This window comes from Rhinopithecus bieti, unplaced genomic scaffold, assembly GCF_001698545.2.
Source record: "Rhinopithecus bieti isolate Rb0 unplaced genomic scaffold, ASM169854v2 scaffold_44592, whole genome shotgun sequence".
In the NCBI taxonomy this organism is placed as follows: Eukaryota; Metazoa; Chordata; class Mammalia; order Primates; family Cercopithecidae; genus Rhinopithecus; species Rhinopithecus bieti.
The window spans coordinates 598,214-612,207 of record NW_016818423.1 but is presented as its reverse complement, the minus strand read 5'-3'; the positions used below and the strand labels follow the sequence as shown (position 1 = coordinate 612,207).

General features: G+C 44.9%; 2 protein-coding genes across 6 annotated transcripts in view; one reads left to right on the top strand and one right to left on the bottom strand.

The window, feature by feature from the left end:
• The window catches only part of ZCCHC17 (zinc finger CCHC-type containing 17), a 71,152-nt gene extending 59,517 nt beyond the window's left edge, over window positions 1-11,635 (bottom strand). For 2 of the 4 annotated variants that reach the window (XM_017857055.1, XM_017857057.1), the window contains exon 1: window positions 11,529-11,635. Coding sequence is in view for 1 of the 4 variants with exons in the window: in XM_017857058.1 (XP_017712547.1) it covers window positions 11,391-11,522 (132 nt within the window). In the remaining 3 variants the exon portion in view is untranslated. Of the gene's footprint in view, window positions 1-11,390 lie in introns of all 4 variants that reach the window. The other 2 variants (XM_017857056.1, XM_017857058.1) reach the window with 2 other exon arrangements.
• Window positions 11,636-11,757: 122 nt separating this feature from the next.
• Window positions 11,758-13,994, top strand: part of SNRNP40 (small nuclear ribonucleoprotein U5 subunit 40) — a 42,156-nt gene continuing 39,919 nt past the window's right edge. For both annotated transcript variants that reach the window (XM_017857053.1, XM_017857054.1), the window contains exon 1: window positions 11,758-11,993. In XM_017857053.1, coding sequence (XP_017712542.1) covers window positions 11,853-11,993 — 141 coding nt within the window. In that variant the 5' untranslated portion in view covers window positions 11,758-11,852. The remainder of the gene's footprint in view (window positions 11,994-13,994) is intronic.

Here is a 13,994-nt window from a genome sequence, read left to right as displayed (position 1 = left end):
GAAAGAAAATTCTGTCAGGACATCCAAACCCTTGTTCTAGTATTATCCCATAGCTCAGAAACACCCTTGTCCTCAAGTTCCATAAGACAATCTTATATCCTTATAATAAACTTGCCCTTTTCTGCTTAGGTCAGCCAAAGTATCTTTTTATTACTTTACTAAAGTACACAGAGATAATACAGGCAGATTCGTCAGTTCTTGAGAAATAGCTCATAAACAGGTTAATTCCAAGTTTTACATTCTGGTTAAATCCTGCCTCTTCCATTTCATAGCAATACAATCTCATCTCTAGCCTGTCCCTTCCCTCTGTCCAGTATCCCTTATCTCACATGCTAGAATAGAAGTTATTAATGTATCAAGTTCTATCAGGAGACTTTTATTATCCCTCCAATACTTGAAACATACAGAATCCACAGGGGCACCAGCAGCTGAAACATCTAAATTAACTTCAAATATCTTAATCTATCATCTGTTCCTCTATACACAAAGGTCATAGGCCAGATGCAGTGGCTCACGCCTATAATCCCAGCACTTTGGGAGGCCAAGGCAAGTGGATCATCTGAGGTCAGGAGTTCGAGACCAGCCGGGCCAACATGGTGAAACCCTATCTTTACTAAAACACAAAAAATGAGCCAGGCATGGTGGTGCACACCTGTGGTCCCAGCTACTTGGGAGGCTGAGGCAGGGGAATTGCTTGAACCTGGAAGGCAGAGGTTGCAGTGAGCCGAGATTGCGCCACTGCACTCCAGCCTGGTGACACAGTGAGACTCCATCTCAAAAAAAAAAAAAAGAATAAAAATTAGCCAGGCATGATGGCGGGCACCTGTAATCCCAGCTACGCTGGAGGCTGAGGCAGGAGAATCGCTTGAACTGGGGAGGCGGACGCTGCAGTGAGCCAAGATTGGGCCACTGCACTCCAGCCTAGGCAACAGAGCAAGATTCCGTCTCAAAAAAAAAAAAGTCAAAAGCAGAAATGAACTTACATTGTTGCTTACAGACTTCTGCTGTGATCAGCATATAAAAAGCTAGGTTTAGTGCTCCCAGATTTGCAACTCCTGTAGAACAGTGGCCTAAGAAACCCCGTGCAATTCTTCAAGAAGGAAACTGGGGCCAGGTGCAGTGGCTCAGGACTGTAATCCCAGCACTTTGGGAGGCTAAGGCAGGAGGATCACTTGAGGCCAGGAGTTCAAGACCAGCCTGGACAACACAGCAAGATTTTATCTCCACTTTAAAAAAGAAAAAATCAGCCAGGCATGGTGGCTCACGCCTATAATCCCAGCATTTTGGGAGGTCAAGACGGGCGGATCACAAGGTCAAGAGATCGAGACCATCCTGGCCAACATGGTGAAACCCCATCTCTACTAAAATACAAAATTAGCTGGGCATAGTGGCACATGCCTGTAGTCTCAGGTACTTGGGAGGCTGAGGCAGGAGAATTGCTTGAACCCAGGAGGCGGAGACTACAGTGAGCCAAGATCGTGCCACTACAGTCTGGCCTGGTGACAAAGTGAGACTCTGTCTCCAAAAAGGAAAAAAAGAAAAAAATCAGCCAGGTGTGGTGACATCAGTCTAAAATCCCAGCTACTTTGGAAGCTGAAGCAAGAGGATCACTTGAGCTAAGGAGATATCAAGGCTGCAGTGAGGTACGATCACGCCAATGCAATCCAGCCTGGGCGACACAGTGAGACCTTATCTCAAAAAAACTGGCATGCATTTTTGAGGGAAAGCCTGAAATCTAACAGTACAGTACTCCCCCCATCCACAGCTGTACTTTCCACAGTTGCAGTTACTCACAGTCTACCACGGTCCAAAAACACCAAATGAAAAATTCCAGAAATAAACAATTCATAAGTTTAATACTATTATGTTGTTCTTATTAGTGTGATGAAATCTTGTGCCATCCCACTCTGTTCCATCTGGGATATGAATCATCCCCTTTGTTCAGCGTATCCATGCTGCATACACTAGTCACTTAGTGTATATTAAGTGCCCATTAGTCACATAGTAGCCATCTTGGTTATCAGACTGACTGCTGAAGTATCTCTGCTTGTGTTCAAATAATCCTTTCTTTACTTAATAATGGCCACAAAGCAGAGTAGTAACGCTGGCAATTTCGGTACGCCAAAGAGAAGCTGTAAAGCGCTTCCTTTAAGTGAAAAAGTGAAAGTTCTCAAGGGGAAAAAAATTGTATGCTAAGGTTGCTAAGATCTATAGTAACAATGAGTCCTCAATGTCTGAAATTGTGAGGAAGAAAAAAAATTCATGTTAGTTTTGCTGTTACACCTCAAACTGCTAAAGTTACAGCCACAGTGTATGATAAGTGCTTAGTTAAGATGGAGAGGCATTAAATTTGTGGGTAGAAAATACAAACAGAAACGTTTTCCAATTGATAGCAACTGGGTTCAGCAGTGGCCACAATTTTAGGGATCCAATGGGGGTCTTAGAATGTATCCCCCATGAACAAGGGGGTATAACTATAACAGGTTTACAATTTCAGGAAAGTAAATGGTTGTCATTTTTTAAACATGGAATATAAAACTTTTTTCAAATTCTGTAGAAACCTAGGGTTCTACCGTGGTTACCCAGAGGCTCCTTAGTTAATCCAAATTTATTCTTAAAAAGTCAACTTTCAGGCTAGGCACAGTAACTCATGCCTGTAATCCCAGCACTTTGGAAGGCCAAGGTGGAAGGAATGCTTGAGCCCAGAAGTTCAAGGCCAGCCTGGGCAACATAGCTACACCCCATCTACACAAATACTTAAAAAAAAAAAAAAATTATGGCTGGGCATGGTGGCTCACGCCTGTATTCCAGCACTTTGGAAGGCTAAGCACTTGAGGTCATGAGTTCCAGACCAGCCTGGACAACACAGTAAAACCCTATCTCTACTAAAAATACAAAAAATAAAATAAATTAGCTCGGCATGGTGGCACGTGCCCATAGTCCCAGCTACTTAGGAGGCTGAGGCAGGAGGATCACTTGAGCCCAAGAGATGGAGGGTGCACTGAGCAGTGATCATACCACTGTACTCCAGCCTAGACGACAAAATGAAACTCTGTCTCAAAAAGATTAAAAAAAAAAAAAGTCAACTCTGAAATATCTAGGTCACCACAAGGTCCGAGACCAACGAGGCTGCCTCTAAGTCAACCAACCAGAGGTGAGCCTCCATACCAAAGGCTGGGGGAGTAGAACCCCTAAAGAAACGAGAGCTGGGGGAAGTCCCACTCAGAGCAGTTGGGTAGAAGCTTCTCCTCAGTAATTAGGCAAAGGCCAATTATTACTGATTCACAGTTAATATCCCAGCCTTTTGGTGGGCCACAATGAAAGGGGGAGTGAGTGAGAATTACTGGAAGGGTGCCTACTGTTACAATGTATTCTGCTTTGATCCAGTTTACACATTGAAATGCTGTGTAAGATTTCACTTGGAAAAAAGAAGAGTTCTGCTACTTTTTTTAAAGAGTATACAGCCGGGCATGGTGGATCACGCCTGTAATCCTAGCACTTTGGGAGGCCGAGGTGGGTGGATCACGAGGTCAGGAGATCAAGACCATCCTAACATGGTGAAACTCTGTCTCTCCCAAAAATACAAAAAATTAGCCAGGTGTGGTGGCCGGTGCCTGTAATCCCAGCTACTCAGAGCTGAGGGCAGGGAAATGCGTGAAACCCAGGAGGCGGAGGCTTGCAGTGAGCCGAGATGGCACCCCACTGCACTCCCAGCTGGGCGACGAACGGAGACTCCATCTCAAAAAAAAAAAAAAAAAAAAAAAAAAAAAAAATATATATATATATATAATCAAGTCAGGAATGGTGGCTCACACCTGTTAATACCAGCACTTTGGGAGGCCAAGGGGGGTGGATCACTAGAGCCTAGGAGTTCAAGAACAGCCTGGGCAACACAATGAAACCCCATCTCTACTAAAAATACAAAAATTAGCCGGGCATTGTGGTGGGCACCTGTAATCCCAGCCACTCGGGAGGCTGAGGCAGGAGAACTGCTTGAACATGGGAGGTGGAGGTTGCAGTGAGTCAAGATTGTGCCACTCCACCCTGGGCAACAGAGACTCTGTCTCAGAAAGAAAAAAAAAAAAAAGAGTGTATGTAACATTAAGATAGTCAGACAGGACCACATTCATACACTTAAAAGAGCCAGTAAGTTGACAAGGATTGAGGTACACCATTTGGAGTTGCCTTGCAATAGTTCTGAACGCAGAACAAAGCATTTTCCTTCAATGTTTTAAACAACTGTGTTATATAGGGAAGCAACAGGGGACCAATTACTAGCCACCCTCTTTCCAAAACAAGGGGCAGAGCAAGAAATGTATGGGATGCAAGTAAAGGATATAAGAGAAGAAATGGTAGCCCAGAGTGAGGTCAGAGTCTATGTTGTGTGAGGAAGAAATCCCCAAAGAGAACTGTAATATAGGGAAGAGTAGGGTGATGAGGGCACACATTGGAGCAGCCCAGAATGGGCAGTAAGAGCTTGAGCATCGAGAGGTGGGGCCTGAGGATCAAAGAAGTAATGCAATGTTAATTTCATAATGTTGGTAATTACACTGTGGCTATAGAGGAGAATGTCCTTGTTTGTAGGAAAACAAGTTTTCAGGGCTGTTGGAGTATTGGGTCAGCAATTTTAACTCAAATAATTCAGAAAAATGTTATCTGTACCTGCTTCCGTAATTTTGTGATTGTTTCAAAAAAAATTTTTTAAAGTATACATGCAACTGGGAAAAAAATCCTACACATCCTGTCCTCTTATCCCCCAAGCAAGGAAAAGTTTAAAGAACAATATTAAATTGGCAGACACTTTATAGCCTTTTTGGAACTTCATTTAATGTGTCACCTTACTGACCTGGTCAAGATTTTGTTGTTATCATTTTCCAGCTTGTTTGGATTTAGATTTTGTTACTTAAGAGTACTAATTGACTAGAACCCTAAAGAATTTAAAGGAATTTTAATTTATCTTTAAGCTGTGCTGGAATTGAGAGCAAAGTAAGCTAATTAAAAATACTAGGATATGAACAGAGACAGAATCATGACTCCAGAGGCTGCACAGTTTGTTTTGTTTTTTGTTCTGAGGCAGGGTCTCACTCTGTTGTCCAGGCCACAGTGCAATGGTCCAAACATGGCTCCCTGCAGCCTTGACCTCCTGGGTTCAAGCTATCCTCCCACCTCAGCCTCCCATGTAGCTGGGACAGAAACACACCAATGAGCTTGGCTAATTTTTTTTAAGACAGGATCTCATTATGTTGCCCATTCTGGTCTTGAACTCCTGGCTCAAGCAATCCTCCTGCCTCAGCCCTCCAAAGGGCTGAGATTACAGGCATGAGCCATGGTACCCAGCCAAGAGCCTGCATTCTGAAGCACTATACCTCAAAAAGAATTCACAATCTAATATGGTTTGGCTTTGTGTCCTCACCCAAATATCATCTTGAATTGTAATCCCCACATGCTGGGGGTGGGACTGGTGGGAGGTGACTGGATCATGGCAGTTTCCCCTAGGCTGTTCTCATGATAGTGAGGGAGTTCTCACAGATCTGATGGCTTAAATGAGGTCCATGACTGGAATTTGAAAGGAAGAAGCATCTATCTTACATGGTCACTCTAGAACTTGGTGGGAGGGAGAAAAGTTGGACCACCAGTTTGACATTTGGAAGTGTCCCGGCTGGGTGCGGTGGCTCACACCTGTAATCCTAACACTTTGGGAGGCTGAGGCTAGTGGATCACTTGAGGTTAGGAGTTTGAGACCAGCCTGGCCAACATGGTGAAACCCCATCTCTACTAAAAGTACACAAATTAGCCAGGCATGGTGGTGCATGCCTGCAGTCCCAGCTACTCAGGAGGCAGAGGTGAGAGAATCGCTTGAATCCGGGAGGAGGAGGTTGCAGTGAGTCGAGATCGCACCACTGTACTCCAGCCTGGGCGACAGAGCAAGACTCTGTCTTAAAAAAATAAAAATAAAAAAGAAAGTGTCCCATCTGTTGATCTGTTGGCTTAAATGTGGCTTAAAAGTTTCTCTTGCTCTCTCTCACACTCTCTCCTCTGACACCATATAAGTTGTGCCTTGCTTCCCCTTCACCTTCCGCCATGAGATGTAAGTTTCCTGAGGACTCCTAAGCGATGCAGAACTGTGAGTCAGTTAAACCTTTTTCCTTTATAATTACCCAGTCTCAGGGAGTTCTTTAGAGCAGTGTGAAAATGGGCTAATACACGGCCTAAATCTAAATTTTGTACAGTATAGCTGTAACACTAACTAGGTCCCAACATTAGAGGAAGCAATGTGGGTATCATTAATGGAAGAGGCTAGGACGAGCAAGGTCCGGATCCATTCATTCAAACTAAAACTAAGGACCATTTCTTATTTGATTTTGTGTTCCTGATATACTACAAGTACTCAGTTTTTCTAAATGAGTGAAATGAGCCTTACTATATGCCAAGCACAGGTAGAGAAAGAGGGGGGAACACTTTATGGTCTAAAGGATATAGAAGGAGGAGGAGCTAGGTCCCATTTAATATGTTGGACAGATCAACAGATGTAACACTTTTTTTTTTATTTTTACTTTTTTAAGACGGAGTCTTGCTCTGTTGCCCAGGCTGGAGTGCAGTGGTGCAATCTCGACTCACTGCAACCTCCGCCTCCCGGATTCAAGCGATTCTCTCACCTCTGCCTCCTGAGTAGCAGGGACTACAGGCATGCACCACCATGCGCAGCTAATTTGCGTACTTTTAGTAGAGATGGGGTTTCACCATGTTGGCCAGGCTGGTCTCAAACTCCTGACCTCAAATGATCCGCTAGCCTCAGCCTCCCAAAGTGTTAGGATTACAGGTGTGAGCCACTGCACCCGGCCAGGACACTTCCAAATGTCAAACTGGTGGTCCAAGTTTTCTCCCTCCCACCAAACTCTAGAGTGACCATGTAAGATAGATGCTTCTTCCTTTCAAATTCCAGTTATGGACCTGTTGAGAAAATAGCCAAAAGCAGGAAAGAGGAATAGTAAAATGCCAGGAAATACACAAAAGATGAACTCAGAAAATGCAAAAGCTTAAAGGAATTATGGAAATAATTAAACCTATTACTCTTATGCAACTGAAAATGAAGCCAAGTGATGTGACAAAGGCTGCTCACAGTTAGCAACATTGGTACAAGACCCCAGGATCAGCACTTATTCTACCACCCAACACTACTCTTTCAGTCAATTATTCCTAAGATCTCTTCAAAGCCTTATAATAGCTAATATTTGAGTGCTTCACATCTGCCATGTATTAATCTAAGAGCTTTACTTCTCTTAATTTTCTTTTTAAAAATTTATCTTCATGAAATTCAATAATTCTCTTCTTGACTATCCCATAAAACAGGCAATTATCATTGCCATTTTAAAAATGAGGACACAAGAGAAGCTAAGTAAACTTGTTCAAGATTGTAAAATATGAATGATGGAGATGGGATTCAAATCATTTTTAGGGACATTTTTTTTCTCCCTTTGTAGAATGTGGAATTCTTGTAAGCATGCCCTTGTCTTGCACATCATATCCTTCCTCCCCAAATCTCCAATGCCTAGCACAGTGTAAGACATGGAAATTGTCTACTAAAATAGTGAAGTATTTAATTTTACCCCATTTACATTGTTAATTGATCAATTCAGTATGCTATTGATTGTTGTTTATATATAAAATACTTTATAAACCTGCTTTCAATCCTTAAAACTCCTCTACAAAGCAAGTAATCCTACTTTACAGGAATGAAGTAACTTGTCCAAAACCACATAGCAAGAAAGAGACAAATCTTAGGCCATTCCAAGAGCCACACACACTTGCCACTAAACCACCCTTTTTTTCTTTTTTTCTTTTTGAGATGGAGTTTCACTCTTGTCACCCAGGCTGAAGTGCAATAGCACGATCTTAGCTCACTGCAACCTCCTCCCAGGTTCAAGCAATTCTCCTGCTTCAGCCTCCCAAGTAGCTGGGATTAAAGCCATACACCACCATGCTCAGCTAATTTTTGTATTTTTAATAGAGACAGGGTTTCACCATGTTGGTCAGGATGGTCTTAAACTTCTGACCTTAGGTGATCCACCTGCCTTGGCCTCCCAAAGTGCTGGGATTACAGGAGTGAGCCACCGCGCCCGGCCTAAATCACCCATTTCAACACGGTCCCTGTTCTCAAAGACCTCCTAGTCTGATAGGGATAATGGTGACCAATTATACTGCAATGTGATAAGTGCTAAGGCAGAAGCTGGGTGGCCAGGCATGGTGGCTTATGCCTATAATCGTAGCACTATTGGGAGACCAAGGCGGCAAGATCGCTTGAGGCCAGGAGTTTGAGACCAGCCTAGACAACATGGCAAGACCTTATCTCCACAAAAAATACAACAATTAGCCAGGCATGGTGGTGCATACCTGTAGTCCCACCTACTGGAGAGGCTGAGGTGGGAGGATCACTGGAGCCTGGGAGGTCAAGGCTACAGTGAGCCATAATCACGCCACTGCAATCAGCCTGGACAACAGAGACCCTGTCTCAAGACAAACAAACAAAAGTAGTAGCTAGGAAGAGAAAGAGGGTCTGGGGGAAATAGGGAAGTTAAACAGATAACTGAGTAAGCCTTTTAGGATAAACAGAAATCCTCTAGCAGAGAATACTGTTCTTTGACCTCATTAGAACCCTGATTTATTGGCCTCTATTTTCTTTCAATCTATCAGCCCTCCCCTTTTTCTTCGGTTTTCTTCCAAACCAGCTTAGATTCCATAGCCCATCATTCCAACAACACCCTAAACTCCCTTTAACTCTGTCTTTATAGTTTACTGTCTGGCAGTACCTCTAACCTGGTCAGGGACAGTTGCAGACAACAGAACCCATTTAAGGAGAAAGGGATGTACTGCAATAAAAGACTTTGGCAGAACTTCCAGGAACAACACCTAAACCACAAAATAACACCACCTTTGCCACAATCCAAGAAAGTTATGGCTATTACTGCAGCAAGTCACCAAACCAGGGAGCTATTGACTGGAGAACTTACTGCCATGACTGGCAGCAAAACTGGATGACTCATACCCTCCTTCTCTTCACATTTAACTCAGTTCCAAATTCAATTTTCACCTTAGATGCAAAGGAGTCTAGAAAATGGTTTTTAGTTTTCCAGATTTTTCAGTAAGAGAAGACATATTAGAGGTTAGAATGTGTCTTGAGCAAGCGATGTCCTTGCCATACCCAGACAGGTTTTCTCCACGTATGCACTAAACCACTGAATATGCTGGAAAAAAGTTTTTAATTTTTTTCCCTTGCATCCTACATTTCTCTAGTAACCTCACTCTCCCACACTCCACAATGACTTCCAAATCTTCTACAATATTCTCAAATTTCTCAGTTGTATCCTCAATTGGATCCTGGATAATCCCTTATCCCCATCGGTTAGCGCATCCTCTCCTCCTCTTTACAATCATATCTATGAAAAATATTGTGTAGGTTCACTACCTACATTTTCTTGTCCAAATCCTTGCCTCATATCTGGCTTTTTGCCCAATCACACCAACAAAATAACTCTTGCTAACGTTACCATGACCTCCATGATGATAAAAGCCAAAATATATTTTTCAATCTTCATGTTATTAAATTCTAGACGTTTCTATCACAAATCATTCTTTTGCTTCTGAAACATTCCTCCAGTCTTCCTTCCTTCCTTCTGTATCTCCTGTAGGTTCATCCACCTGTTCTTCACCATTAAATGTTGGAACTAGTCAAGGTTCTGACTTAGGTGACCTTATCCACACCTACGGCACAATTCACGTACATACAAATTATCCCCAGTTTTATATTCCCAACACAAATCTCTCTTCTGAGCACAAAGCTGTGTTTCAAACTGCCTCCTGGATGTCATGAATGACCCCACACAATCAATCAATCAATCAAAACTGGTCTCAGCTGGGAGCAGTGGCGCAAGCCTGTAATCTCAGAATTTTGGGAGGCCGAGGCAGGTGGATCACTTGAGACCAGGAGTTGGAGACCAGCCTTGCCAATACGGTGGAATCCCATCTCCAACAAAAATACAAAAATTGGCCGGGCGCAGCAGTGGCGACTGTAATCCCAGCTACTGGGGAGGCTAAGGCAGGAGAATTGCTTGAACCTGGGAGGTGGAGGTTGCAGTGAGCCGAGATTGTGTCACCGCACTCCAGCCTGGGCAACAGAGCAAGAACCTCTTCCCCGCAAAAAAAAAAAAAAAAAAAAAAAAAAAAAAACTGGTCTCTAGTCGTCTTCTAGTGTTCCCTATCCAGCTTGGGGGATTCTGTGATAGTGAGTGAATGGTACCACCATCTATTCAACTACATAAGCCAGAAACCTATGAGTTACCTTTGACTCCCGTCTTCACTCACTAAAATCAACCCTTCACCAAGTTCCGCCCATTTTACCTCCTATATACCTCTAGAATCTGTCCAATTCTCTGCAGTTCCACCCATATCTCAGTCCTCACTGACATCTCTGACCAGGATTACTGCATATCCTACGTGGTCCACATATATCGACTAGGGCTTCCCCAGCCCCAATCTGTTCACACCACTGAGCCTGAGAGATCAAGCCCCCTCTTCCACCACACCCCACTGGGGGAAGACGGCTCAGTGGTATCCCATCCGTTTTAAAATAAAAGCTACAAATTCCTGCAAGGTCTGACCGCTATCACGTACAGCTTCATCTTGTACCATACTCCCCTTCATTCTCTTTGTATCAGTCACACTGGCTCTTTGTGCTTTCAGTCATTTTTCCTCCCAAGTGCCTCAGGGCTCTGAACAAGTAGTTCTCTATGGAAGGTTCTGCCTTTACCTCTTCACTTAATTAATTACAATTCTTCCTGCAGCTACCAGAGCAGGCATCTTTTCCTCTGAAAAACCTTCCTGCTTATTTCAGGCACTCATAGCATCAAACAGCACTAGGAGGCATTTCCATGTATTAGTGAGGTCATTGTTTAACGTTTTCCCCACCAGACTTAAACGCCCTGAGGGTAGGGGCCGTGTCTGGTTCACGACGCACCCCCAACGCGCTGCTAAATAAGTATCAGCTGGACGACTGACGCAATGACCACGTTCATGAGCATGAGTCTCAAATTTCTCAACACGACTGTGCTCTGGAGAAGGAGTCGGACATTTCCTTCATTATTGTCTCTCTCAGGGGGGCATAGACTAGGCCTTAATCAAAAACTGCAAAATCAGTGGCAGAAACAAGTCAGCCTCCTCGGCCAAATGGGGCACCGGAGGAAGTTGGGACACAGGCCTTTCTCCCTGGGAATGCCCGGCACAGGACTGGCCACGACGGGCGCTCTTGAAGAAGGGAGCCGCAGGGGCTGGGATTTGCCGCCAGAGACCCGAAGGCTCCGCTCCCGCCCGGAAAGGGAGCCCATGCTACTACTTACCACAGCTGGGGACTCGGGGCCCGCCTCCCACCCCTTGCTATCAGCACCCTCAGCTGAGAAGGGCAGCTTCAGACTGCACAACCGAGGCGTCGCCTCCAGACTCCGGCAGCCACCCACCCAGCTCTTCCTCATACGTACTAGGCGTCAGCTCCAGGCACCCGACTCCCAGCGCTGAACTAAACGCCGACCCCAGTCAGCCAGTGCGTTTCCACCCACAAGACCCAGCGCGCCTAGAGAGGTCGCCAGCTCCGTCCACCAATCCTGGAATCGCACTCTCATGACGTCAGAAAGAGATGCCCAATAACAAGAGACTATCCGGGGGCGGTGCAAATGGGAATATTGAAAACCGATTGGTTCTTCCAAGCTGGAAGTTGTGGAGGAAGGACTAAGCTGGAACCAATTGCGTGGCGCCTGAGGGGGGCAGCGCGGTCAGTGGCGGCGCTGAAGAGACCGGTTGCCGCCATGATAGAACAACAGAAGCGTAAGGGCCCAGAGTTGCCGCTGGTTCCAGTCAAGCGGCAGCGGCATGAGTTGCTGCTGGGAGCGGGGTCGGGCCCAGGAGCCGGGCAGCAGCAGGCGACGCCGGGAGCTTTGCTGCAAGCGGTAAGTGAAGAAGCAGGCGGCCTTTGGCCCTCAGCTCATCTTCCTCCCCTCAGAGCGCTGTATCTGGTGACCCGGCACCGACCCTTTCCCGCATTGCGCGGGGCAGAACGAGAGTTTCTACCTACAGTTAAAGCACACCAACACTGTAAAAGCGCCTCATAGCCTGCGGATGCTCCGTACTTGTTCCCCCGTTTGGCGCTGGTTTTCAGCCTCTCGACTGCCCTGTGAGGTAGCGTTAGAATTAGAGTTGAGAACCTTGGGCTCACAACCCGGACCCGGGCTTAAGCATCCTGACTTTAACATGGATGTAGCATAGAACAGAAATTCCGAAGAGTTTGTAGAATTAATGAATGAGGGAGGGAGGAAAAGAGGGAAATGATTGGTGTTGGCTCGTTTTGGGACTTTGGGCAAGTTGCTTTTCCCTTTATTTCTCTGCACTAGTATTATTAACAACTGAATAGCGGCTGACATTCATTGACTCTTGTACTAAGGTGTTTTGTATATGAAATTTCCATTGATCTTGGCAGCAGCCTGTTAGGAACGTTATTAACCCATTTTGCAGATGGAAAAACAGACTTATCAAGTACGTGATAGAAACAGATGTTGAACTGAGAAACCATGCCCCTAACTATATTTTTTGTAAGATAGAAATAGTGATCACACTTCTAATGCCCTGTTTAGGCTCAGACGAGGAAATACGAGTGTCCTCTCATCTCCTCAATAAATCCTGCTGGCACCGTTCTCAAAATAGATCTAGAATTGCTACTTCTACCATCCCATCACTGCCTCATGGCCTAAGCCGTTATTATCTCATCTGGCGTTTTTGTAGTGGGACCCTAACTGGTCTTCCACTTTCTGCCTTTGTATCAGCACCTGTTACCAAGCCAATAACCAAAGGAATCCTTCTAAACAACAGATCACATTACACTCTGCAGAAAACTTTCTGGTGGCTTTCTACTTTCATCCAAAATAAAAACCAAAATTCTTAAAATTATTTGTCCTCTTTCCCTTTACCTCTCTGACCAATTTCTCATTGCTCACTTGGCTTCAGTTACACTCTCTTCCAAACCTCTGCCCCAGGACCTTTGCATTTGCTGTCTTTCCTGTGGGATTACTCTTCCCAAATGTTCACATGGTTTACTATTCAGCTCCTGCTAATATTTGCCCAAATGTAATTTTTTCAGTGAGGGTTTTCCTGACCACCCTATTTTAAATTGCAGTACCACATACTGTGGAACCCACATTGCTTCTCTCTCTCTCTCTCTTTTTGTTTTTTCTTTTTAGACAGAATCTCTCTGTGTTGACCACTGGCTCACTGCATCCTCCGCCACCCGAGATCAAGTAATCCTTCTGCCTCAGCCTCCTGAATAGCTGGGACCACAGACACACACCACCATACCTAATTGTATTGTATTTTTTTGTAGAGACAGGATTTCACTCCTGAGCTCAAGCAATCCGCACACCTTGGCCTCCCAAAGTGCTGAGATTACAGGCATGAGCCACCGTGTCCATCCCTTCTTTTTTTCTATAGCACGTGACACCAAGTATATATTTTGCTTGTTTTCTCTCACCTTCTCTCTTCCCTTCCCCCTTTCCCACTGGAACAGCAAGCTCCATTGTTTATTTTGTTCATAGCTGTTTGCCCAGTGCCTAGCACATAACTTTTTATTTTTAAGATGGAATTTTGCTCTTGTCGCCCAGGCTGGAGTGGAATGGCGCGATCTCAGCGCACTACAACCTCCGCCTCCCAGGTTCAAGCGATACTCCTGCCTCAGCCTCCTGAGTGGCTGGAATTACAGGCGCCCACCACCACGCCTGGCTAATTTTTGGGTTTTTTTTTTTAGTAGAGACGGGGTTTCACCATGTTGGTCAGGCTGGTCTCAAACTCTTGACCTCAAGTGATCTGCCCACCTCAGCCTCCCCAAGTGCTGGGATTACAGGTGTGAGCCACCGTGCCCAGCCTGCACATAACATGTCTTAAAACTAAATGAGCCGGGCGCG